We start from the raw sequence: 23,807 nt of genomic DNA, 5'->3' as shown, positions 1-23,807 counted from the left end.
ACATATTCCTTCTGTCTGATGTCCATGGCTTTGCACTTGGCAGCACAGACTGGGTGGTACCACCCGGCACCAGGCAATGGAGCTGCCCCCATCAGAGAGCTGTGATAACAACACAACGTGGCATTCCTGAGGCATCTGCTTATCTCCTCTCACTGATCCATTTAAAACCTGGCCCTTTCTCCCCTCTCCTGCCATTTCTCTGTTTGGGTTTTTTTTKKYYKKTTKTGGTGTTGTTGGTGGTTTTGTTTGGTTTTTAAATACTTGACTGCTTCCTGRAGAAACTAGAGGTGACCAGCAGCTTTTGATAAGGTCCATGGAAATCCCACAGTAAAATACATTTAACCTGTTCATCTCTCTTCCCTTCTCAAATGCATTGTTATCTTAGCAGGGAAGCAAGGCCTGGCACAGCAGTTCCATGTCACAAACCATGCCAGTTAGACCAGCACTGCTTTCAGCCCAATGCTTTATTGTCTTCTTTTCAAATACTAATTCAATGATTATTCAGCACACTTGGTGTAAGGCTCTGACTTAAAGTCTGAGGAGGTTATAGCTTTCAATGATTGTTAGTTTTTACCATCCTCTAAGCTATCATTTGGTTTTAGTGACACATGCTTTTCTTACAACCTGTCATTTGATTTTTACGTTTCTTCCAGTCCTCTTCTTGTAACCTAAGGATTTCTATTTCTGCAGTTGTCCARTTCCTATAAGATTTATTTGGAAGCAGGCCACTGCCAAATTTCCATGCTCCTAAGCATTAAGGGCTTACTTTGAATGGGATTCTAGCTATCTTTTGCAACCTTTGTATAAATTCATACAAATTCTGGAACCTRATGACCTCACTACTGGCTGATTCTTCAAAGACCACTTAAAAAAAGTCCACATACATGTCAGAAACATTTGTACCCCAGTAGTGCTCAGCACTACTGTTGCCCATTTGTGATGCCAAGGGCAAGTCATTTCACACATAACTTTTATCTACCATAAACCAACGTGACCCCTGCAGGCTCTGCCAGCACTGGCACAGCCCAGCCATGGCCTCACAGGGGCTGTCTGTAKAAAGTACTTATATAAATTTACATAGAAGCTGTTTAAATTGCTTGCAGTGAACAACATCTTGGCGACATTGCAGAAAATGCACTTGAGGGATCATCCAATGCCTTACTGAAATGCAGCAGCTGCTGCTGCTGTGAATTCTGGTATGTGTCTCTTACCTGTACAGGTAGGAAATAATAACACAGCAAACTATCTATGCATGAAGAGGACTAAAAACCAAAGGACAAGGCACATTYCTTGAAAACTACACCCACAGAAGACATGCAGCCTTCCCAAATGTTGTAGAAACACTTTCACACTTCCAATGTATCAAGCCACTAAACAGCATCTACAYAGCCTCCTGCATCTCACAACTAATGAATCTCCAGCAAACTGAACAAATTAACTGGGTCTGAAATTCTTATAAAACCAAGCTGGGTGGTTTTTTTTCCCCCAGTTGAAGAGATTGTATTGAACTGTAAAACTCAATCTTATTCTCCCTTGACGGGCTGAAACCTGAAGGCAGAGCTAACGAAGGAAAAGGGCATACCTTAYGCACTAGTTGGTTTGGAGGCAGAAAAATGTGAAATTAATTAGCATTATCCTTACATCAAGCACAAGCTGCCACCATTGAAAATGAGTTAAAACTGTTCCTGCATAAAATGTCCATTGACAGCCGCTTCCACTCAGCCCTGACTGGAGCAGGCTGGAGCTGGCACAGACCCTTACATGATGTTAGATACAATTTGAACGACAACCGCTACCGTGTGCTGAATGGTGAAGGATCAGGTTTGTTAGGACATTTACATATCATTGGACACACTTGTTAATAAGAGGCCATACTTTGGTCAGCCCACTAGAGCCAAAACATCCAGCTGGGACCCTGGGACCATGCACCAGGAATCACAGAGACTGCCTTTTTCTCCCACCCTGTGCACCCACTTCTCCATTGGATCAAATGGTGTAAGAATACGCTACATCATCTTGAATGAAGRATTTTTCTAATCTGTTCATACCTATTTGACATTTAAGTCCATTAAGCTGCCCTAAAAATCATTTTGACAAGTCCTTCCATGTGGCCTTGCAAAGGACACATGGGACACGTCTAAGAAACACAGTGAAAGYAGGACATCAAGCTGGGCAGTGTTTCGCTTCCCAGTTTCTACATACTCCTCCTGACCTTACAWTCATCCTGCTCCAAGTCTGCTCTTTACACTTCCCTTGTCCCCCAAGTACTCTACAGTCAGCTTCAGCTACTGAAAGAAAAGCTATAATTTTAAGACTGGTTTTGAACCACACATCCAGCCCCAGAAACTTCCAAAGCTCTGTGGTACCACTTTGCTCTTTGTAGCACCAGGCTGGGAAGAGGAAATTATCTGGCCAGACTGTTCTGTAGAGAGAAGAYACAAGGTAATGTGCTGCTCTGCTAAGGGCCAGCAATGCCCTTGATGCAAACAGGCTGCTCACAGCCACAGAGCCTGATGCCCAGACACTGCATAAAGTTGTGCTGCCCTGCATTTGTATCACTGTCCCTGATTTTGCAGCCAGACGGTGAGCATTCGGGGTCACAGCCACTTAAGGTCACATTTTGATCCTGCAACATCCCATCAGGCCTTTGTCACTGAACTTGAAGGATTGCCACTTCTCACAGCTCTGGAGAAAAACAGGAAGCTCAGGAAAATGCCCATCTTGTGCCCAAAATTCTGCAGAACTAATGCAGTCTATAGGAAACTAGGATTTTCACAAAATTTTAAAGGAAATCATCTAGGAAATCATTATTCAATTCCTCTGCTAAGGCAGGGTCACTTAAATCCTGTTACACAGGAATGCATCCAKGTGGGTTTCRRATGTCTYTTTGCTGACATTTTYGGTTTTCCTTGTGTTYCTTTTTGTTCCTGGGTGCCCTTGCAGGAAGCTGTTGTGAGACGCATCTCAGCATAAGCAACAGAGACCCAGCACAYCCCTCAAATTCCCTTCCCAACRCACAGGTGCATGTACACATGCTCCTCTCCTTCCCTGCAATACAGAGCAGGAGATGACACAGATAAAGAACGACTTGAACTGCAGCTTCAGTACTTTTGCCTCATATTGCCACAAGACAGGCCTCAGGGCCAGGTCACACCAGATGCTTTTCCCACTGCCACACAGCTCCTCTCCSTCTGCAAGGAATCCTGCCCATGTGGGACACAACAGACTGAGCCCAAAGGCTTTTAACCCAGATTTCAACATCCATCTGTGCAAGCAGGATAACTTCAGGAACACAGAGCAACACAAGAACACGCTGCAGATTGCTCCAAAGTGCAAAGCCACTTACCGCTGGCAGCTGGACACAGTTGGAACTGACATCRTATTCAATGTATGCCACTTCTGTCCCTTCTTCCGACTTCCCATCTCTCATGTAGCAAACATCCCTAGTCCAGTTGGTCAGGCGATCCACCTCCTCCATTGCATAGACACAGAGCGCCGACTCCTCGCTCAGTTTCCCAGAAGAAGCCTGCCAGGCAGAGAAGGCTGCAAACAGCACTTCCCCCTCGGTGTCCAGGTGCCCCTGGGCCAGCTCCTTTCCTGGCCGGGTGACATAGGCTGCCTGCAGGAGGCTGTACGTGTTGGCTTTGCTCTGGCACAGCAGAGGTAACTCCACATAGGAGTAATAGTGGGAGTCATCCAGGCAGATGCGGGAGATGTACGTCTTGTACTCACGCGATTGGGATTTGAGGTCCCGCCGGTAGAAGAGGAAGTAGACRCTGGAGCGGTAAGTGAAGGATTTGATGAAGTGGTGGTTGTACTCTGACAGCCGGCCCACAGCCAGCTTTGCCGTTTCTTCATAGGAGAAAATGGAGTGAGAGTCTGTTGCTTGAACATCCCCTCCGTGGGCCCTGAGATTCCGGGTGGTGATGGGAGGAATCCCTCCTCCCACTCCTCGGCTAGTRTACCCTCGTCCCACAAACAGCAAGGGCACCTCATCCTTGGAGTAGGCGATGAGTCCCACAGTGGTGATATTGGGGTCATTGGCAGCGACGTACTGAGTGTCACCGGGGCTCTCTGGCCGGAAGAGGACGTGGTCGATGGACGCCAGGCTCCTCTTCTCACAGATCCCCTGGTGGACGCTGCCACACACGATGAGCTCCTTCTGCACAGCGTTSACCAGCAGCAGCTTGTTGTGATTGTCAGTGTGGTGTGCCTGAGGGCACTCCAGCTTTGACACCGGGGGCAGGCAATCCTTACTGTCCAGAACTGGGCCGGTCTGAACCATGTTCTCCAACTGCAGGTCAGAKGTCAGCTGAAAGAGAAAGTTGGTGGCCCCCAAGTAAATGGTCCCAGATTCCAGGTCCATGGACAGGTGGAGGAATTTTGTAGCGTTGTGTGAGAATGTGACATACTGCAGTCCCCGTGRAATTGATGCTCCCAAGAAACAAAGAACAGGAAGGAGGAACGTTCCCAGAGGCATGGTAAACACTCTGCAAGAGAGGAAACGCTGTTATAACTCCTTGAAATCAGGAGTAAATATTAACATTCAAAATCCTTCAATAGCACTCTCATTATGAGAGGTGGGCAAAAAAAAACCCCTATGAATAACCATAGAAAACAGTGCTAAAWATGAAGAGCCAGCACAGGGCATTTGCAGAAACACCCACAGCAAGAGGCCTACCAGAGTATCAGAGATTTAACTCCGTCATCTTCACACCAAAATGACAGGCATAGCATCTTCAGGAGAAGCTGCAATACTGCAAGTAATGCAACTTGGAAGCTGATCACTACTCTTGTAACATCAGAAAAATGCACATTTAACTCCACTCCTGCACAACTGAGCTTTGATGCGACACTGGAACTTCTCCAGGACAGAACCACATTTCCATAGGAGCCAGCACACTGCATCCAGTATTAATGAGCAACACCACMGTAAAACAAGCCACTGTCCAAGACAAACACAACCTGCAGAACCATTGTTTAAATAAACTGTAGCTGAGATCCCATTCAGAGCAAGCTAATAAGCCCTTAGCTCTGTATTTGATCTAGATACCATAACTAAACCCTCTCTTTGTTATCACTCATGGCTATCAACAGCCTCTTGTGGGTCTAAGGCTGTTCCACTCATGCTTCAGAAAAAACCTCCCCATGCCATCTCTGCCACTGAGCATCACCCACCCAAACAGAATCTGGGTGCCAGGGTGAAGCCTTTTGGGTGTCAGTCACAGCAACTCCCAGCCTCCCCCCTGGGGCTATCAGCATTTCTCCACCTCCAGGACAATCCCTGTGGTCCCCATCTCCTTGGGCAGTTACACAGCGTGTGCATGTGAAGGGGAGATCACCTTTACCTTTACTGTACTCTCTGGGGTAGAAGTCTCTTGCTGGCACTCATCTCTCCACAGCACCTCTCMCAGTACTGTGAAAGGTGATTTAAACATGCCTGTTTTGTGGACAATGGTCCATTCCTTCCCTGTCCCATRTCCCAAAGTGCAAGGAAGTCCAGATGAGGTGGATGTTGGAAAGACCCAGGGAACCATCAGACCTGCTCAGCTCCTCTCCAGGGGATATTCAGATCAATTCCTTTTGAAGTCGACCATGATCCACCCAAGCCATGATATGGATAGGAACAACTGATCTGGACAACTTGGGGAACCCCATAGCACRGTGGAAATGTGGTAATAAGTACCTGCAAGGTTTAGATTAATGCTTTCCCCATGGAGAAAGGGAAGCAGCTGCAAGTACTCAATAATTTACTGTGAGTACCACCTCATTTAAATCGAGAAGTAGGTGGTGATGCAGCTGTGATCTATTTCCTTCCTCCCCTCCCTCCCTTTTGCAGACAGGGTATCAAAGCTGCATAGAGCTACACAGCTGCCAAGCTGGGTCAGAGGCTCCACAGAGCTGATGAGTACAGGATCTCCTCCAGAACTGGCCTGTAATCTGCTGTGCTCATTTTCTCAACTCAGCTCCTCAGGGGTGATAATAATTTTGTAGTTAAAGTTAAGAAAACTATCATCACTTCCCTCCTAGGGCATCAGCCCTCTTGGGTCTTCCTAGTAAGCTTGAAGTGATTTTAGCTCAGACGTGCTTAAAGCACAAAGGTAGAAAAAGATCTGCAGCATTTCAAGAGTAAGCCACTCCAGCATTTACTGCAGGACTTAATTTAGGTCACAAACTTCTCAACCCACAAATTGTGTCTTACACTCCTATACAGCACCCAGCACACAATGTGCAGAAAACACAGTAGCAATGCTGAAAACAATAGCTGTAAGACTCTAGATCCATCTTCTACTCACTCCCCTGCTATTGCAAAAACCCCCCACAGAAGTCTGCTTTCTGGCTCCTTTGTCAGTAAAACCGRCATCTTTGCTCTACCAAAAGACCAGTTGAGAGGATTAGTTTACTTGTGAAATCCAGCGGATGGAAGGTATTATAAAAACAACACTTTATTAAATATAGGCTTTGTCAAGCTCTGCAAAAGCTCCACTTCACACGGTTCTTGTAGGTAAGTAGGAAGCACTGTCAGGATATACCCAGGCGCAGGAATGCCGGCTCTGGGCTGGCAGCTTTCCCCCAGAGCACACAGCCGCTGATTCACACCGGACCARCTCCGTGTTTAGGCTACGTGCACACTGGGGCTTTTGTTTGCCCTGATAATGGACACTTAGTGCTTTCTGCTTCAAAGCTATGAACACACTCTGCTTCACCCAGACTGGCAAACAGCCCTCAACTACCCCAGGAGTCTCCCAGGGTGGTGAGYGAGTGCATTGTAGCACCTAAGAGAAACTGTCATCATGTGGAAGATGTTACCTGGGAAAAGCCAGCAAGTAGACACACACAGACTGAAGGAAGGAGATCTACTTGACTCTATCCCCTCAGCTTCACATCAGCAGAAAATATCTTGCTCCATCTCCAGCATGTGAGCTATTTTAATGCATTCTCACAATTTCTGTTGGAGAGAACTTGATTTAAGGAACTCCTTAACCACACAACTGTATACCTCYGCACTGCCATCATGCAGATGTCACGATGGTTTATTGTGCAACTGTCTGGAGTCTCCTCAGTTTTAAAGCTTAAAATGCCTGCAAACAAAACAATAGGCTGATGGCCATCCAACAGCGGGCGCTTGACTATGTTGAGAACAGTCACGATGACACGGAGAAGGGAATCTTTGATCTGGAAGCAGCTGAGGATCACAAGACGTCATTACACTACACCACTCTGAGGAATCTGTAATCTTCTTTTGAGCTAATGCAACCTTCCTCTGCCAGCACTTACACAGTAAAATCGGCATGTGTCTCCAGGATTTATGGATTCYGAAACAGTGGCTTTCTGGCTAGAGGTTGTGCCTACAAGCTGCACGACTCTGCTCTGTCCCCGACAGAGCCCCACTGGCAACCACCAGGGCAGAACTAACCGGTACTTCAACTCAAAACACAGCACACAACACTAGTCCAGCAACATGGATCTTGTTACAAACTCATGGATCTGTATTTGAAACTACCCCTCATGTTTCACTGAAAGCATTTCACCTACTGGAGCACCTGTACTCAAAAGAAGTTGGAAAATCAACTAGTCCTTCATTTCAGCAGACCACAATCAAAAACATCTTGTTGTGGAGTCAAGGCTCCGACACATAGCTACTCTTCTTTCAGTCACCGATATCCCCCTGGAAGTCACTTTGTTATAAGCTAATCCTTAGAAGTGATCCAGGTAAGAACCTACTGTCTGGTCCTCATGACTGTGAGAACAGAGAAAACAAAACAAAGCGGGAGTACAGCATGTTCTGCAAGCTGGTTCTAATCACCCTACACAATGGATAAACATTGAATATAGTGTTCTTTGTTGCTCTTTGCTAAAGACCCATTAGCAAATGAACTTGTATTTATTGGTGGTGAGCAAACATACATTAGAAATGAGCAGGRCTGTGTAGCTATCAGTAGCTAGAAGCATTTCCACCCTACATGAAAATAGAGGGGGAAAAAAGCCAGCAGTGTCTTTTGATTCCATTTTCCAAGTTGTTTCTCAAGCACAGGCATCACTGCCTTTTTTAATGYTTGCCTTTCAGTTAAGCCCATCACAACCTCTCCGGGAGGACAGGAAGGAGGAGGATAACCTACATTTAAATCTGATGGTTTCATGACAGGCTACACTATGGAGCTCTTTATGGATTTACTGAACCATTCTGCTTCCTGTGCTCACTGCTAGTGTATAACACAGCTGTTGCAGACAGATTGCACTAAAGTGTGTAGCCTTTAATTAATTCTGAATGCAATTGCCAGGGTTTCAAGATTCTTTTTAAATATTCCATTTTTTTGATGAATTCCCRTTAAATAGGAAAACGCTCCAGACAATACTCTGAACATTGTAAAATATTAATATCCAAATGATACTGCTGAGTTTCATTTATTTAATCTGGAGCACAACAGAAGGGCTAGAGGATTAGTCAGTTCTGCCACAGAATATTTATATCACATTCACATAACAACAACCAGTAACACTGCAGTAATGGCACTATTTTGTTACTTGAAATTTGAAGTAAGACCGTGTTTTCTGTGGCACTATTTTTACCTCTCTGACCTCACGTATCCCTCTGAGCGACTTTACTTATTTATTAAAGAAACAAACCCAGAACTCATTTGGGCACATTTTAGCAGCGTATCAACACATAGAGATTATTCCAATCCTCACAGATTATTTCCCTAATGCCACATTCTATGCTCCAAACATAGAGAGGTCAGTTAATGTTCCAACGTCTAGGCTAGATTTCATACTCGCCACCAAACCTGGCAGAATTACCTTTGGGAAAAAAATTAGGTCCCTTAAATTTGCACCTGCAATTTCCACTGTATCATTTGCAGAAACAACCCGCAGTGTGAGCACTAAAAGATTTAAAAATTAAAAGCACCATTCTTCCAGCTGCACGACGACCCTTGTGCTCCAGCTCATTCAAATGGCTCAGCAGCAGCAAGACGACTACTGCTATCTTTTCTGCACAAAAGCTCTGAATTATAACCCCCTTCTAAAGCTTCATATGCTCAACAGAGACCTGCTGYTTTCTGCTGTGAAAGATGACAATCCCATTAAATAAATAAATCTTTTTTTTGAATCTTATTTACTACTACCAGGCCAGATCCTTGCTCCGTTGTTTAAGAACACTTGGAGCAAGCAGCTCTAGTAAAGATGAACACAAACCTCTGTTTTCCAAGTAAAATTGACCCCAAAGAGAATCTCAAGTCCAAGCCATCCTGTCAGAGCAGGACTGCCACAGACAAGGGAGCTCTGTTATAGCAGATGTGAATAACACCAAAGCTGAGGTCAAAATAACTTWAAAAAACCAACCCCAAACTTTTAAAGACAAAATATCAATCTGAAGTGGCAATGAAAGGTGGCAGAAATTCTATACTACAGAATTAACAGCATTCTTAGATAAACATTAGGGAAAAWTATGTTTTCTAAACCCTTGATGCTGAACATTACAAAGTACTTTTTTTGGATAGCAGTTGAAGTTTTACTAAAAGAATGTTGTACAAAAAAAATTTCAGCTTTGTGATACTTCAATAATACTTACACATTGCTCTTTGGAAAAATGGCAGAAAAGTGTTTCTACATCTCTACCTAAATATTAATCTCAGCCATGCTGGAATTAACTGATGGTAGTAGACAGGTATTTCCTCTAAAAAGCTCTAGCATAACCAAACTTTACCCTTGCAGTGATGAAAATGTGTTATAAACACCAAGCTTCCAGTACAACTGGTTAATGAAGTGTTAATGATTAATACAATGTTAAACAATGAACTTTTTACTAACCAAGACCAACTACACAAACATTTACAAGGAATATATAGTAACCACAAGATGCTTACTGTTGAAGAAGCTTTCTTCATATATACTCTGTCATTGCAAATTGAGGGCTGACTTTTCCACTTTACCATCCTCTCAAACACTAACTCAGTGTGAACTCAGGACCATGTTGCATGTGCATTTTTAAAGGGGGAAATCAGGCCAACTGTTGGTTTCCCAGCATTTTAACACAACCAAAGGATAACGTTCTGCCAKCGTTACACATTTGAAGATTAGAGCCCTTTAGGATCTGCTCCAACTTTCTGTGCAATCAAACCTCAGAAGCCCACTAACATCACTTCTAGCCCACGATCTCCTGGCTAAAGTCTCCTACTGAAACCAGGATTTTTTCTTGGGGCTCCTAAATGACAGAAACTACCACCTTAACCCAACAAGCTGATGCCCGCATGCTCTTTACCCCAAATAAAATGCCTTGTCATACTGTCTAACTTTGCTTGTCACAAAATCTTCCAAGTCAAAGAAGCTTCTAGTCACTTTTTGCATGAACAGTTTGAAAACTAATCCTCCTCCTTAATCCTCCTTGGGCAAGAAGATAAAGACAGCTATTCTAACTCTGACAGAGGTCCACCTACACAGAAACCCTAGCTCCAGCAGCAGACAATAAAAGATGCCTAAGAAGTAGAGAAAGGCAGACAAGCATAATGCAATCCTTCCCTTACACATCCTGCCAGCTTTGAGCTTTCCCAAATCACAGATTGCAGGCACGTGTAATCCTTCGGATGGATACATTAAGTGGTCTGAGCTTCTTCAGTCAGAAATACTTAATTTTTTTCTAATAGCTCTCTGAGTCATCCCAATTTGTGAACACCCTACTTTTTTAACTACCTGACCTGGATAAGCATTCCTTTTGACAGCACCTGACCCAGACAGGCCACTCCTTTGGCTTTTTAACAGTGCACTCAGAAAAAAATGTTATTGTCCCCAGTTTGAACCCACCAGCCCTCCATTTACCCACCCAAGAACCCCTTGATCTTYTAGCTGCCACATCACACTATGTTTGCATGTGGACAAATACCATCAGTGACTTAAATATTCTTTCACTGAGGAAATAGAAGTTAGGAAACTAATATCACATTCTCTCAGAGTATATCCAAAGAGCATAGATAAGTTTACAGCTATAATAAAACCCTGCTAGGAAAAAAGGCCTCACTGAAGTTACCCATCCAATTGGCTCTGCTGAGCAAATTCTTTGTTTCTATGCTAATCTACATAAATCTAAGCCCATCACTCCATGTAAAAACAAATTTGCTTGCATGAGTTCTAGAACCCAATTGTTGCCCAAAATATWGATGAATATTTAGAGCAGAGAGAAACCCCTGCAGTACCCAGGAAATTTCAAGTGCAGATTTCCTATTTCTGTTTAACTGAGMTTCAAGAGACAGTTTTTAATCTGGTTAATATTAACTAAATTACTTTCAAAGAAGTGTCRGCTAAGACTCTTGAAAGAAAAGTTAAGCTATTGTGGAATTAAAGTTACAGTCCCTATCATGATTAAATAAGTAGTTAAAAGACAGGCAATCAAGTGTTTCCCTGTYAGATGAGGGTTATCAGTGAGATCTGCCAAGAATTTATTCTGCAATCTGCACTGGTTCAATACATTCTCGTAAGATCTAAGAAGAGGAATACATCTAGAAGTGGCAAATTTTATTATTAAAAACATTGTTAATCAGAATCAAATTCAGAGAAGACTGKAAAAAGTAAGAAAACTCATTCACTTTGAAGTAACTACACAATATCTTATATGTCAATAAATACCAAACCAAACAAAAAATATTCTAAGTACATAAACACAAGAGGATAAAAACTAACTGTTATTGACTCGGAAAAACTTTGAAAACTTCATAGRTCAGTTCAGTATTGAGTATTAAGCAAAAAGGCAAATACAGCCTTTGGAGTAATTAGGAAAGAAAACACGTATCCCCATTATGCTGTCAAATGCTGAAGGCAGTTCTGATTCCCACATCTGAAAAAGGAGACAATGGCAAAAGGGACAACAAAGATGACCAAGGGCATGAAGCAGCTTCCATATAAGGAGAGATCAAGCAGAGTAGGACTTTGGACGGACAAAGAAAAARCCAGGGGGAAGATATGGAAAGGTCAAGAGATCTGAAACATGACAGTGTCAAGATGAAAAACATGGAGTTATCAACTATCCTATTTTACAATGCAGAAACAAGAAAGCACTCACCAAAGTTACAGACAACTTTCCTAAGTCAGCTCAGGGGTATTGTCACTGGATGTAGAATATTTCAAATAACATTTAAAATGCATAATTAAGTTGTAGAGCTCACTGCTGTAGGATGTCATGGAGACTAGAAACATAAACAAGTTAGAACAGGGATTATATAAATTAATGGAGAATACATTTAGTCAAGATCAAATGATGAGATACAGCTCCTGGCCAAGCAGGGCCCTAAACTGATGATGGTCATAAGCTGGGAGGTAAATGGAGTGGAGGGGTAGAATGAAAAAAAAAACAACAAACCAAACCCACCACATTATACATGCCCTGTTTCTTACAGTCCTCATTAAGCATCTGCTTCTGGATCTTGTCAAAGGCAGGACACTGAGCTACACAGAGCTTTGCAATTTGCCCAAGGATGATATTCTATTTAAACTTCTATTTTATGGTACATTTATAGACTTTATTTATTTTTAAATGTTAAGAATGTAACTCCAGCCCTGCCTAATCACATATTTAGATGGCTGGAAGCCCAACCTCCCTGGCTGTTTCTAAAGGCAGTATCACTCATGTTAACATTTAGATACCATCCAACTGAATCCTGACAGTGCAACACAAAAGTTAATGCACACCATGGGAAAGCGAACCCAGGGCCAGAGCCACAGAGCACAGCAGTGGCAGATCCAAGTTTGGTGCACYCACAGTCCCTCTTTCAGGAACAGCTCTTCCCTGTCTGCCAAGTGTTTGATGGAAACTCCTCACTCAGAGTGAACACAGCAGATCCGTGTGTGCTGTCGGAACAGCCAAGCCTTGGGCAGTGCTCAGCAGAACCACAATTGCTAAAAGTAGGTCAGGACCATCAGTTCTAACCAGGGAGAAAGGAAAGCTGGAGCAYGCCAGACTGTTTGGCCAGGTATAACAGAAAACCTTCATCTGGGATTTCATCACTACTTCAAACAGATGTGATTCATATTTTACCAGCCTCCACCTCAAACAAGGCACACCTTCCCAACCGCACTGCCCTCCCTGTCATTAGGGGCACCTCRCCCAGCCTCAGCCAGGATCCTCCTGTTCTCAGCCTTGGCTCCATAGGCTACAAAAGCCAAAACCCTGCTCTGCCATAGCTGTTTTGTGCCGATTTCCATAAAGTAGAATGCCCAGATAATTCCTCCAGAAACAGCCAGGACAGCACACGACAGCTTCTGTCTTAGAGTTTATTTTCCTTGGCAGGATGCCCTGCAGAAGGGAGAGAGGAGACCTCTRCAAACAGCACATGCTTCCCAGAGGACAGCACTGTGACCCCTAGCCAAGCTCTCACGTCCCAGAGCCAAAGGCCACACCCCCAAGGCAAGTTCTTTTGCATCCAGCCTGGCCTTGGAGTGACCCAGCAAGACAGGAGAGAAGCTTCAAACACCCTATAAAAATCCTGTAAAAAAGCAGTCCTACACTTCCCCACCAGGAGGAAAGCCCATGGTCTCCATGCCAGCATCAGCCCTGCAGGTTTGCACAGTGCAAGGGAGAACAGAGGCCGACCGCAGAAGGAGTTCATGCCAGCAGTGGTGCAGACCACAGGCAGACACACAAGGACCACATCCCAAACTCCACCATCCAGCTGTCAAGATGCAAATGAGAAATGTTAAACACCATAGCCTGCCTTGAATAAATGCTCTTGCTCTGCAGACATTAAGCAGTGCAGGGTGCTCTGTTCTGTTAAAGAAATTTCCTTTACACCGCTTAAGTCTCAGATTTAGTACCACAATAGATCCTTAAAGAACTAATATACCCTGGGTGGATAGGAAGAATTCTTGGAGTTTTCCTTCATTTCAAACAAAATCACTTTTCTGCCCTCTCCAGTAATGTTCTGGAGAACCAYACAGGCTAACAGCAGTTTGACAGTCTTTCCCTCTCACCTGAAGAGCGTCAGCAGTTCTGGCTATAGCTATGAGTACAGGCAGTAACATGCAAATATATTTAAAGCAATGCAGCTACATGAGTAGCACCTATYCCCTCCCACCCAGAAGAGACAGTAGAATCAACAGAACTCCAAATCACTACCACAATCTGCTTGTGGTTTGCCTTCAAAACAAGATGAGGTGTATTCTACCTTGTATTACTCAAGTCATGTTAAAGCATTATCAGAAATGACGCTTTGATCAATTAATCTTCCATGAATTAGTGCCTCAGCCTGGAAGGTTCTCAGTCATCAGCTGTGAACTACTAGGCTCAATAGCCTGGCAATTAGGTTACACAGGTCTGTTAGATAATGATCCAAATTGAGGTGACCAGACATCTTCTTCCACCTCAGAAAGCCAATGCCAAGGCTTTCATAAAGCCAGTGACAGATAACAACACCCCATGCTGTTCAAAAAGCCTGGGGACCTTCCCAAGCTTGGGAAGCTTCATACTTACATAACACATCTAAAACACAGCAGCTCCCACTGTGCCACTGCAGAAGCCTGAGCAGATTGGGTGCAGACCTGTGAGCCAGGATCAACTTCACACCAGTCTCAACTGCTCTGAACAAGGACTTSCCATTCAGGGTGGGTATCCAGTGATTTCGGATGGAGTCCAGCATGGAATGGCAGCCCAGGAACCATCCATGAAAGGCATTCAAGGTGCAGGTGATGGAGGAGYCACAAGCTGGCAGCAGCCATGCAGCCCTAATTTTCGACCCTACAATCACTGCCCTCCACGCCAGACACTGTCCACACTTGGAAGTTCTTGTTTCAAGGATAAAATTCAGAGCACCAGACTGCATACAAACAGGGGTGAAAGAACTACTGCTGTGCACAGGCTGTCAGGCAATGCTCTTCATTCATACCACAGTGGGTCCACAGCCTGGAGGAGTGAAAATGAGCARTGGGGAAAATTAAGTGGCAAAGGAAGCAGAAGCTCGGCACTGCAAGATTTGGTGCTTGGAGAAAAAAAATCCTGTGGAGCAAGAGTTCTCCAGTTACTTTGTTAACCAGCAGTTACTTTGTTATCTAGTCGGGTCTTATCCGGAACAAGAAATTTTGTAACAARACAAAATTTGCAAAAAAAAATTTTATACCTTCACATGGCTTCACAAACRCAGTTTCTGTTCACTCAGATTAATGAGATCCTAACTTTTTCTGGTAAAATACTTGAGCTCCTGGTTCAGGGCTGARAAAGCTTCTTTGGCGCTGTCCTAGAAGCACCAAGGTTCAGAACCAGCTACCTGCTCATGAAAGCCGTGGATTTTAAAGACCTTTTAGTTGAGACTGTTCTGCATCTGGTTTGCTASCCTCCCACCTGCACAGTCTGACAGCCACTGGCCAAGCAGGACTGACTGGCTCATCCCTYCCCCTTTCAAGGAAGCCCAGACCTTCACCCTCGGGCTGCAGAGATGCACTAAACWGGTCTGCAGTGCCAATCTGAAATGCAAACTGCTATGAGCAGGAATTTCAGCCAGTATAACTGCCTGACTGTCGGCATTTCAAGAGAATGATACCTTGCCACRGTCACCCCTGGGCAAAAAAGTGCCCAGGAGACAGGAAAACCAGATTTACAGTGGTTTGTTAGGAATAGCACTGAGTTCTACAGCTCGGTGGTTTCTCTGGTGGAAGGAACAGCGAGATAGAACAGAGAGGTTGGTAAGGAAACAAAGGAAAAATATGCACATCTGTGCTGGAAGGATAAACCATAGCCTGTGGTCAGCACTGCTCTGTTTGCAGACAGTTCCAGGCACCCTTCCTTTGTCATTTTTAGCTATGTACTCCATACACATGGCAGGGACTGTGCCTTCCTCTGGGAAGGGAAACTGTTTACTCTGCCATGCATAGATAACTAATCAAAACCCCAGGAAAGTGTGGCTCAGACAGCACTTTTAAGACTTATACATGGACCAAACTAAGCAATCAGCCACCTAATGTCAACCCAGGAGGCCACAGTGGAGCGGACACAAATTTAGCCTCATAAAAAAGTTTTAATTTAAATCTTCTCAGGGCTTAGTGGGAAATACACTAGTTAAAATCATGGATCAGCTAGGAATAGAAAAGATCATACCGGCTAAAGATGGGTTCAAACTAAATCTAATCTGAACAGACTGTCTGGAGAATGGCAGACAGGTCCAGCACGCACAGAACAAGCTGAGAGAGAGTCATTGCTTGAGCCAAGCTACTGATGAAAACCATAATTGAGAAATTGAGAACAAAACAGAAAAGAGACTCTATAAATGGGGTAGCAACTGAGCCCATTGCGACTCTGCAATGATGAGACACAGTTTGGGATAAAAGCTTCTTCCTGCATCGAAGAGTTGACTGAATGGGTGCAGCACATCAAAATGATGGGGGAGCGATCAACAGGAAGGAAACTCCAGTCCCCTCCACCTGCTGCCAGTCTTCCCCAAAGCGACCCTTGTCCTAACCCTGGACATRCTGCACCTGGATTCTCCCTTGGCCCCAAGCCTGTCTGTATCCCCACAGCTGTAATCTGAGCACGGGACTTCTCTGCCCCTCCACRGAGTAATTTCCACTACAGAACACGATACGCAGACAGGACTGTTTCTGTGTCCTTGGAGAGGAGCTATGGCTTCCCAAAATACACCAACTCACTTTTCAGTCACAAGAGCCTGCCTCCAAGAATACACATCACCATAGTTCCGCTACCGGTCAGCTTTGCATAGCTGATCCCCAGGGATTACAGCAGCAAAGTTAGACAACAAAAAGTTTAAAAAAAACCCCAAAACTCAAAAGGATACTGCCTAACAGCAGAGACCATGTCTCTAGGGACAAAACAACAGATAGCCTGACGCTGYTCTCTTCCTTCTGAAATTAAAAGTTCAAAGGAACAACTAGGGCTGTTCTGTACTATGCCCTCTGCACATTTGGGTAAGCATCTAAAATCAAGTGCAAGAGTGGACTTCCAAGGGTGAAGCATCTAGAAGAGAGCCCTGTTTCTGAGTTATTTTTAAATGTTTAGACAGGACCTAAAATAGGACCAGTGTTTTGAGTACTACTGAAGAGTATGAACCTCACGTAGGCCATGACATTTTTAGTTTGAAAAGGCTTTGGAACAGAGGTTGCACTGTTCATGCATCAGCTTATCACCCATTTTAGCTCAAATTAGGTTACAACCCATTATGAAGTAAGAAACACYCTTTCAAAGGAGGGAAATTAACACGAATAAGATTTAGGCTATCAGCAATAAGGCAGTTTCTCTTTCTCAGTAAAACCTACCATCCCATAACAGCAAAAATAGCATTTGCCACAGAGAAAAGGGCAAAGTCAGCTTCTCTGGTTACAATATTCATCTCCACACCACCCTTCCTACCTGTGTAGTTTCCAGAAATATACTCTCTGCCTCTTGTCAAATTCAAGTCAAGAGTCTGCAGACTCCAACTGACCACAGGCAGTGCCTTCAGCAAGCAAGAGGTGCATTCTGTACATCACAAGCAGCACAGAACCAGCCCAGAACACCAGCTGTGCCAATCTCTTCTTTTRCCAGTTTTATTTGCATCCCTCCTCTGCCCCATGCTGACAAACCAGGCTGCACTTGTMTGGCTCTGGCCTGAAACATATGACTGAAGCAAGCACATTGTAGCATTTTACCTCCTTGAATACTCTCCCAGGCTTCAGCAAGGAGCAGCTCAGGGACTTCTTGGGATAGAGGTGGTTTCTATGCATATAGTAATCTTCAATGGCTCCTTCTTCTGTAGACCTACCCCGTGTCCTCAGATGCACACAGATGTTTGGCATTCACAATATCCTGTGGCAAGAACCTTCCCAGGTTAACTGCACACATCAAGGACTAAGTTGTTATTTGGTTTTAAGTTTACTACATGCTGGCTCTATGCAACACCTATTCATATTTGTAATGGAAAAGGAAAAAAAAAATGTTGCTCTCCCTCTAAACTTTCCATGMCATTCAGGAGTTGAAGATARCTATCATTTATTGCTTTTGAGGTGRGAGAATCCCAGTTTATTTGGTTGCTCTTTTTATGGAAGGCAATGCTCACTTCTTTCTATTCACTGTTGGAATAGAAGTTCAGACAGCACTGTTACTGCTGTTCCATTTCTAAAAACTGAAGATACCTCTCTTAAGATGGCAGTGGTTTTCCTAAAGCTGTAGAAAACTCAACTTCCATAAGAGCTGGAGGAATCAGAGTGATGGTTATCAAATACAGCAGCGATTCCCCACTTCTATAGTGAATTGACAGTCAGGTAGTTCTCTGTTAAAATATTCAGACTAACTCTTTAAACTGAGCTTGCTCAAAAGTAAGTTTACTTTCAAGCCACAGCATTCAGCTGCACCCTTTTTCCTCCAGAATAGAATGTATTTTTAACAAACTTTCTCTCCCTTTTAGTTCTTTGAAAATACAAATTATCTTATATTTTAATTAGTCTGCCCTGATGAAGGGTAGATCCYTCACAAGATTGTGTGCCAGAGTTTTATTCTGTCATATGTTCTTATGAACACTTCAATTCATCAGTTTTTTCCTCGAGTATGGGCACAGTATTTAGAGATTTCTGATGCTACACAGAACAATATTGTTACCAGACCTTGATCTCCTGCAGAGTCATATAATATCTGGGTTTGGAGACTGTTTGTATCATGACTYCCTGAAAATCTTGAGTGATTTCTTCTATAAATGCAGTAATCCTAATTGCTTCTCACATTCTTTATGAGATATAGAACTTTGTTAGTAATACATGCTTAGCTGACTAAGCAACCTAAACCTTCCTGTCAGGCTGAAATAACTTTCCCGGCTTTACTYTGTCCTTTGCCAGTTTTACTATTAAGAGTCAAAGAAGCATTTTTTAAAGATGTAGAAGTATAACTGGAATTTAAAAAAAGAAAAGGAAGGCCATTAAAACCCAACAGAACAAGATATTACCTAGAGTTACAATACTCAGTGCTAACAGTTTCTTAAAAACATAAACCTATACCACAATTTAGGGTTTTGAACCATACTCTAAGGATTAGAAGGAACACCTCACTCCACAAATGGCCCATAACTGGACCTGACAAAAAGGAATGACCCTTCTCCCAAGGCTCTATGAGCACCTGAGGTGCTTTCAGAGGCAAAGGTGAATGTTTCCTGAAGAATTCTTGCCTTGCACACAGCACTGAAGTTGTGTGTTTATCTTTACTGTTAAAAAGCAGTGGTGCACAGAAAACAGGGCCGAAAATGAGCTCCTGAGCAGCTTAAAAGGGAGGGAAAGGAAAAGGAGGGAAAAAGTAACTCTCTCCTAGGTAACACCAACTTGCTACTCTGGCTGCACAGGAATGAAGTCAAGCGCGACTCAGATAATAACCGTAACTCACATTTCAGAAGTTAGTTTGTTCAGACATGATCTTTCACACTTAAAGGTACTAAAAAGCATGTCCTCTAGTGCACTTCTGCTGGAGCACTTTTTCAATAGGATCTGGACAGAACCAACTCAATATCTCAGAGAATACAACATACAGTCCTCTGGCCTCCTTACGATCTTTTATTTTTTATGTACCCTGAAAGCATGGATCCAGAAGAGACTGGCCTGAATTCAAGTCATCTCAAGTACTTACTCATTCCCTATTTCAAACAGCTTTGATTTAGTGGTTTTACTGGATCCACCCAGAGCAATGCAAAGCTGAGGCAACCAGACGCACCAATCTTTGCACATTTGTTATACGTATTCAGGATTTATTCTTGGAAGCTCCAGATTGAAAGAAGTTTTCTGAAAAACTGCTCTTTATATCTGGAGTTCAATCCATGTCTACTATCAAACTGAAACCACACAAGCTGCATAACCAGAGAGGTCTGGGCTGGGGGTTGCTGTCTCRTTTTGTTCATTGTTTTTATTTCTGCTGATCCCTTCTGCTGCTAAAGCTGCAAGTCCAACAAGCAGACATCCTTCTGATGAAGGGCCCCTATTCTCCCAGGGCTCTAACATGATACTCATCTCTCCAGTGCAGCAGTCAGTGACTCACCTGCATCAGCTCCTAGTATCCAGGTGCCAGAGTTTCACTATCCAGCCAGAATCTCATGCAGATTTGCAGATCTCCAGCAGCTCATTCAGTCTGGGATCTCAGGTGTACCACCCTACATTAGATATTCAAATTCCCATATTCAAATTCCATGTATTCACCTACAGAGTGCTTCGCCAGGCAAACTGACAGGGGAGTTGTTGTAACTATCCTGTTTAACAGGAAGCAGCCTGAAAGAATTCAGTTTCAGGGAGACATTTCTTCAAGGGTCTATGGCTGTCAACACCCCAGAGCTCAGCCAGCACCAAGCAGCTCATCAGACTCCATGGTGATTGACAGACAGAGATGAACATCACTCCTGCTCCAGGAGTTTGTCTTCAGATTTGGCAATGCTTACTGGCCCATTTGTACTTATAGATCACCACCAGAAACTCATGTTTTGTTTTGGTATTTTTTTTGTTTGTTTCTGTCTGTAGGTTAAATTAACTAGCATCTACAGAAAATTCAAAGTTTAAAAGTTAGGGTTTTTTTATTTCAACTGCAGCACCAAAGGTGTGAAGAAGACTCTTGCAAAAGGTGTACCATGGCCTGACTTTGGTAGAACTGCAACCCATAATTCCCAATCACCCCCTCAAGAAAGTTGGGGTGACAAAGACAAAAATGACAAGCAAATAGGCAACCTTTGGAATAAATACATCTGCTTACAGCAGAATTCTACACAACAGAGCTTCTGTTGAAGAGACATCCTTCATCCTTCACAGGATTTCCCTGCATAAAGAGAATGTTCCCTTTGCAAAGGGAACGAGTGAMCATTCCCACACACAGCCACTCACTCTTTCCAGCAGACCACGTGCCYGGAGAACTCGTCCAACTAATCACAGGTGGTACAGTTGGTCAGGTGGGTTCGTCACGCAGCAGCATCCAGAGGCTGCCCCGCATGACAGTGGCCACACAAACGGAGATGATCAGGAACACGGAGGAGCCCAGYGGGCAGCAGCAGTCCATGGGCATCCCAGTGCTGACTCCCGGCACATTTTGCTTACCATCTGGACTCTTGGGAACGTTGAGACACCTTCATTTCTCTTATTGAAGAGTGTGCCTCAAGCTGGAAAAAACAACAGAGCATGAAATGCAAAGACTATTTTTCCAATAAATTAAATCTGTTGCACTTGACTCCCGCTGTGGTTCCCTTCCCCCGAGAAGGCATGGTCTGGCCAGCTGCACAAAGTCCAGGCAGCCCTGGGAAAACAATGGGATCTTTTTCTTGCCAGAACCAGCCTTCCTGTTCACCCTTCTAACCATGGCATGGAGGACACCCCCAGAGTGTCTGTGGAGGAGAGGAGTCTGTTGGCATAGCAACYGTACACGCTAACTCTCTGCTAATGAACAGGGATAAAATGTTTTGTTCTCATTAGGAAAAATACAGACACATTCCTGATTGGTGAGTAATGTCTCTGCCTCTGAGAGATTAGCTCAGAGCTGTGCAGCCTGAAACAGCCTCAATTCAGCCCACTGCAATGCTTCCCTTGAACAGCCACTCTCCAAGGACCCCAGTCTCTCAAGGGAAAGCCCGCAGAGCTTCCTGCAGCACTTTGCCTTCGGGCCTGAGACAGCTCAAGGCGAGAATAATGAGAAGAGGCTTGACAGGAGCAAACCAGAACAGGCACAATGGGAACACACCCCCTGTCCCTGCAGAGGAGCCAGCTCTCGCTGGTGCTTTCGCTGCACCTGGGTCCCAAGCTACCTCACCGCCAGTGAGTTTCTCTTTGTGCATCCACTGCGGGTCTCCCTTACACAGGGCTCTGATCAGCCTGGGACCCCAGCTCCCACTCCAGACACATTTCCCACATTTTTCTGGGTGAGTAAATGGACAGAGCAAAGAGYTGCAGAACACTCGGCAGCAGTGCTGCCTGGGTGCAGAAAAGCAAACCAGGRCTCCTGCCTACCAGTCTTTATTAGCACTTTGGCATTTAACAATCAACAAGATCCACCATCATTCTATCTGCAGAATCTTTGCACACTGTTGTTTTATCACTCAGGTCTGTATCTGGGTGCTAACCCAGGCCACACAAAGCCTCTGCCCACACAGGCAATACTGCTTCCCAAACCCTCTCCACTCCCAATTCTCCTCCCACAGTACAGCAAGTGGGAGGATCACAGTACTTCACTCTTTGCAAAGATGATCCGGGGCAGATACAAGGCCAGACATCCAATGCACAAGCAAAAATCCAGTCTCTCACCACACCTTTGCCATGCTTTTGGCATAACCTGCTCTATACAGTGCAAATACAGCCCAGCAGAATCAAACTGTGAAACTGCACTCAGAGCCCACGGTTCATCTCTCCTTTATGAGGCTACTGGGTCCCATGCCCTCACATCAGTTCACCTTGCCTTGAATTCAGAAGCTGTTGAGAATAGGGAACTGCACACCTTAGACCTCAGAGGGTACTTTGGAGTCTTTCTAGGGGTTGAGCAGGTACACAGACTCCCTTCTCCCTCTGGTGGGAGACTGGTGCTGGCCGGGATTAATACCTCATGTAGAGATACACTCAGCTCCGCAGCAAACGGGGATGTTGCAAAGCTCTCTTGCTCTCCCAGCCCCCTGCACTGTTGATGGAGAAGGAGTGGGATTTAAGCTTGCAGGCAGCCGCAGGCTGTGCTCCAAGCACCCRCTAACTCCCTTACGGGCCCTCAGACTTTCACCTGCCCTTTTCCTGCTCCTCGGGGCTTCAAACACCTCAACTCAGCAGCTCAAAGCCATTCAGGAGAATACAGAATCAGCACTGGGAAGGAAGGACTATGCTCCCTCATGCCTTTGAGAAGCTTGCATGTCCTCTAGGGAACCCAACACTGCTGCCGTCCCTCAGCCACAAACCTTTGTATTAACCTGTGCTGTGGTCTGCCCATGGGACTTCTACTGCTCCATTTCTACCTTACATCCTCCCAGCTGGGAATTCAGTTATTTGAGCCCCTAGGCAGGCACTCTACTGCCTGCAAAGCCATCTCTCTTTGCCTAAAGAGGAGAAATAACCCAGGCTCTTGCCCAGCAGCGACAGACCCCGGCCTYGGCTGGCAGCCCCTGCCCAGCCTGCCGTGAAGCGCAGAGCCCTCYCAGACCAACACAAGGCCAGAGGGGCCGGGGTGCTGTTTTCCAGCCTCCAGGCATTTTACTTGTTCCAGGCGATCCCTCCCCCAGCCCTCAGAAAGRAAAAGCCGTGGGAATGGAGCTCAACACCCCGAAGCAGGCTCACCCCCGGGCGATGAGGAGCTTAACTCCCTGCGCGCCGGCGGGCAGCCCTCCACACAGGCTGGCAGGAGCTCGGCACGGGGGACACCCCGGGAATGGCCCCATCCTGCTCCCTGCCCTGACGGGGACCCGCAGCACAGCCCCCAGTGCTGTGCCAGCAGAGAAGGGATAGACCTGCCACTCGCCCACCACAGTCTCTCGCTTTCGCAGGACGCCCGTCGTTCCTGCAGCTCTACCTTCCAGTGTTTCCATCCTCCGCCAGCACACAGAAAGCAAGCCGCGAGAGGAAAGCCCTCTTTTTATCTTTCCTCTCTCCCTGCACGTCCCAGAGGCTGTCCACTTAACAAAAAGTTATCTTTASCACGGCATCAAGGCACTTTTCCTCCCCTTCGCCCCGCACGCTGCGGTACAAAGCCGCCCTCGTGGGGCAGAGCCTGCGGTCAGCCATCAGCCAGCATRTCAGGAGTTAAGTTCGCATTTCCATTCTCCTGACCTGCACCAACGCTGGCTGAATATCGAGCTATTCTTTGCAGCCTGATAAAGCATGAGAAAGCTAAAGGCCTCACACACTCCTCTTTTCACGGC

At 44.9% G+C, this 23,807-nt stretch overlaps 1 protein-coding gene across 2 annotated transcripts in view; it reads right to left on the bottom strand.

Annotated features, from left to right (window-relative positions):
- Nucleotides 1–23,807, bottom strand: part of PLXNB1 (plexin B1) — a 74,437-nt gene that overhangs the window by 34,234 nt on the left and 16,396 nt on the right. Inside the window, exons 2-3 of one of the 2 annotated variants that reach the window (XM_057390295.1) lie at nucleotides 20,809–21,080; nucleotides 3,347–4,490 (exon numbers count right to left, since the gene is read on the bottom strand). In XM_057390295.1, coding sequence (XP_057246278.1) covers nucleotides 3,347–4,480 — 1,134 coding nt within the window. In that variant the 5' untranslated portion in view covers nucleotides 4,481–4,490; nucleotides 20,809–21,080. The remainder of the gene's footprint in view (nucleotides 1–3,346; nucleotides 4,491–20,808; nucleotides 21,081–23,807) is intronic. The other variant, XM_057390296.1, reaches the window with a different exon arrangement.

Source organism: Malurus melanocephalus, unplaced genomic scaffold (genome assembly GCF_030028575.1).
Source record: "Malurus melanocephalus ecotype Western Australia unplaced genomic scaffold, MMel_1.1 scaffold_24, whole genome shotgun sequence".
Lineage (NCBI taxonomy): Eukaryota > Metazoa > Chordata > Aves > Passeriformes > Maluridae > Malurus > Malurus melanocephalus.
Note: the sequence above shows the minus strand (reverse complement) of the source record. Positions and strands in the feature narration are given on the sequence as shown.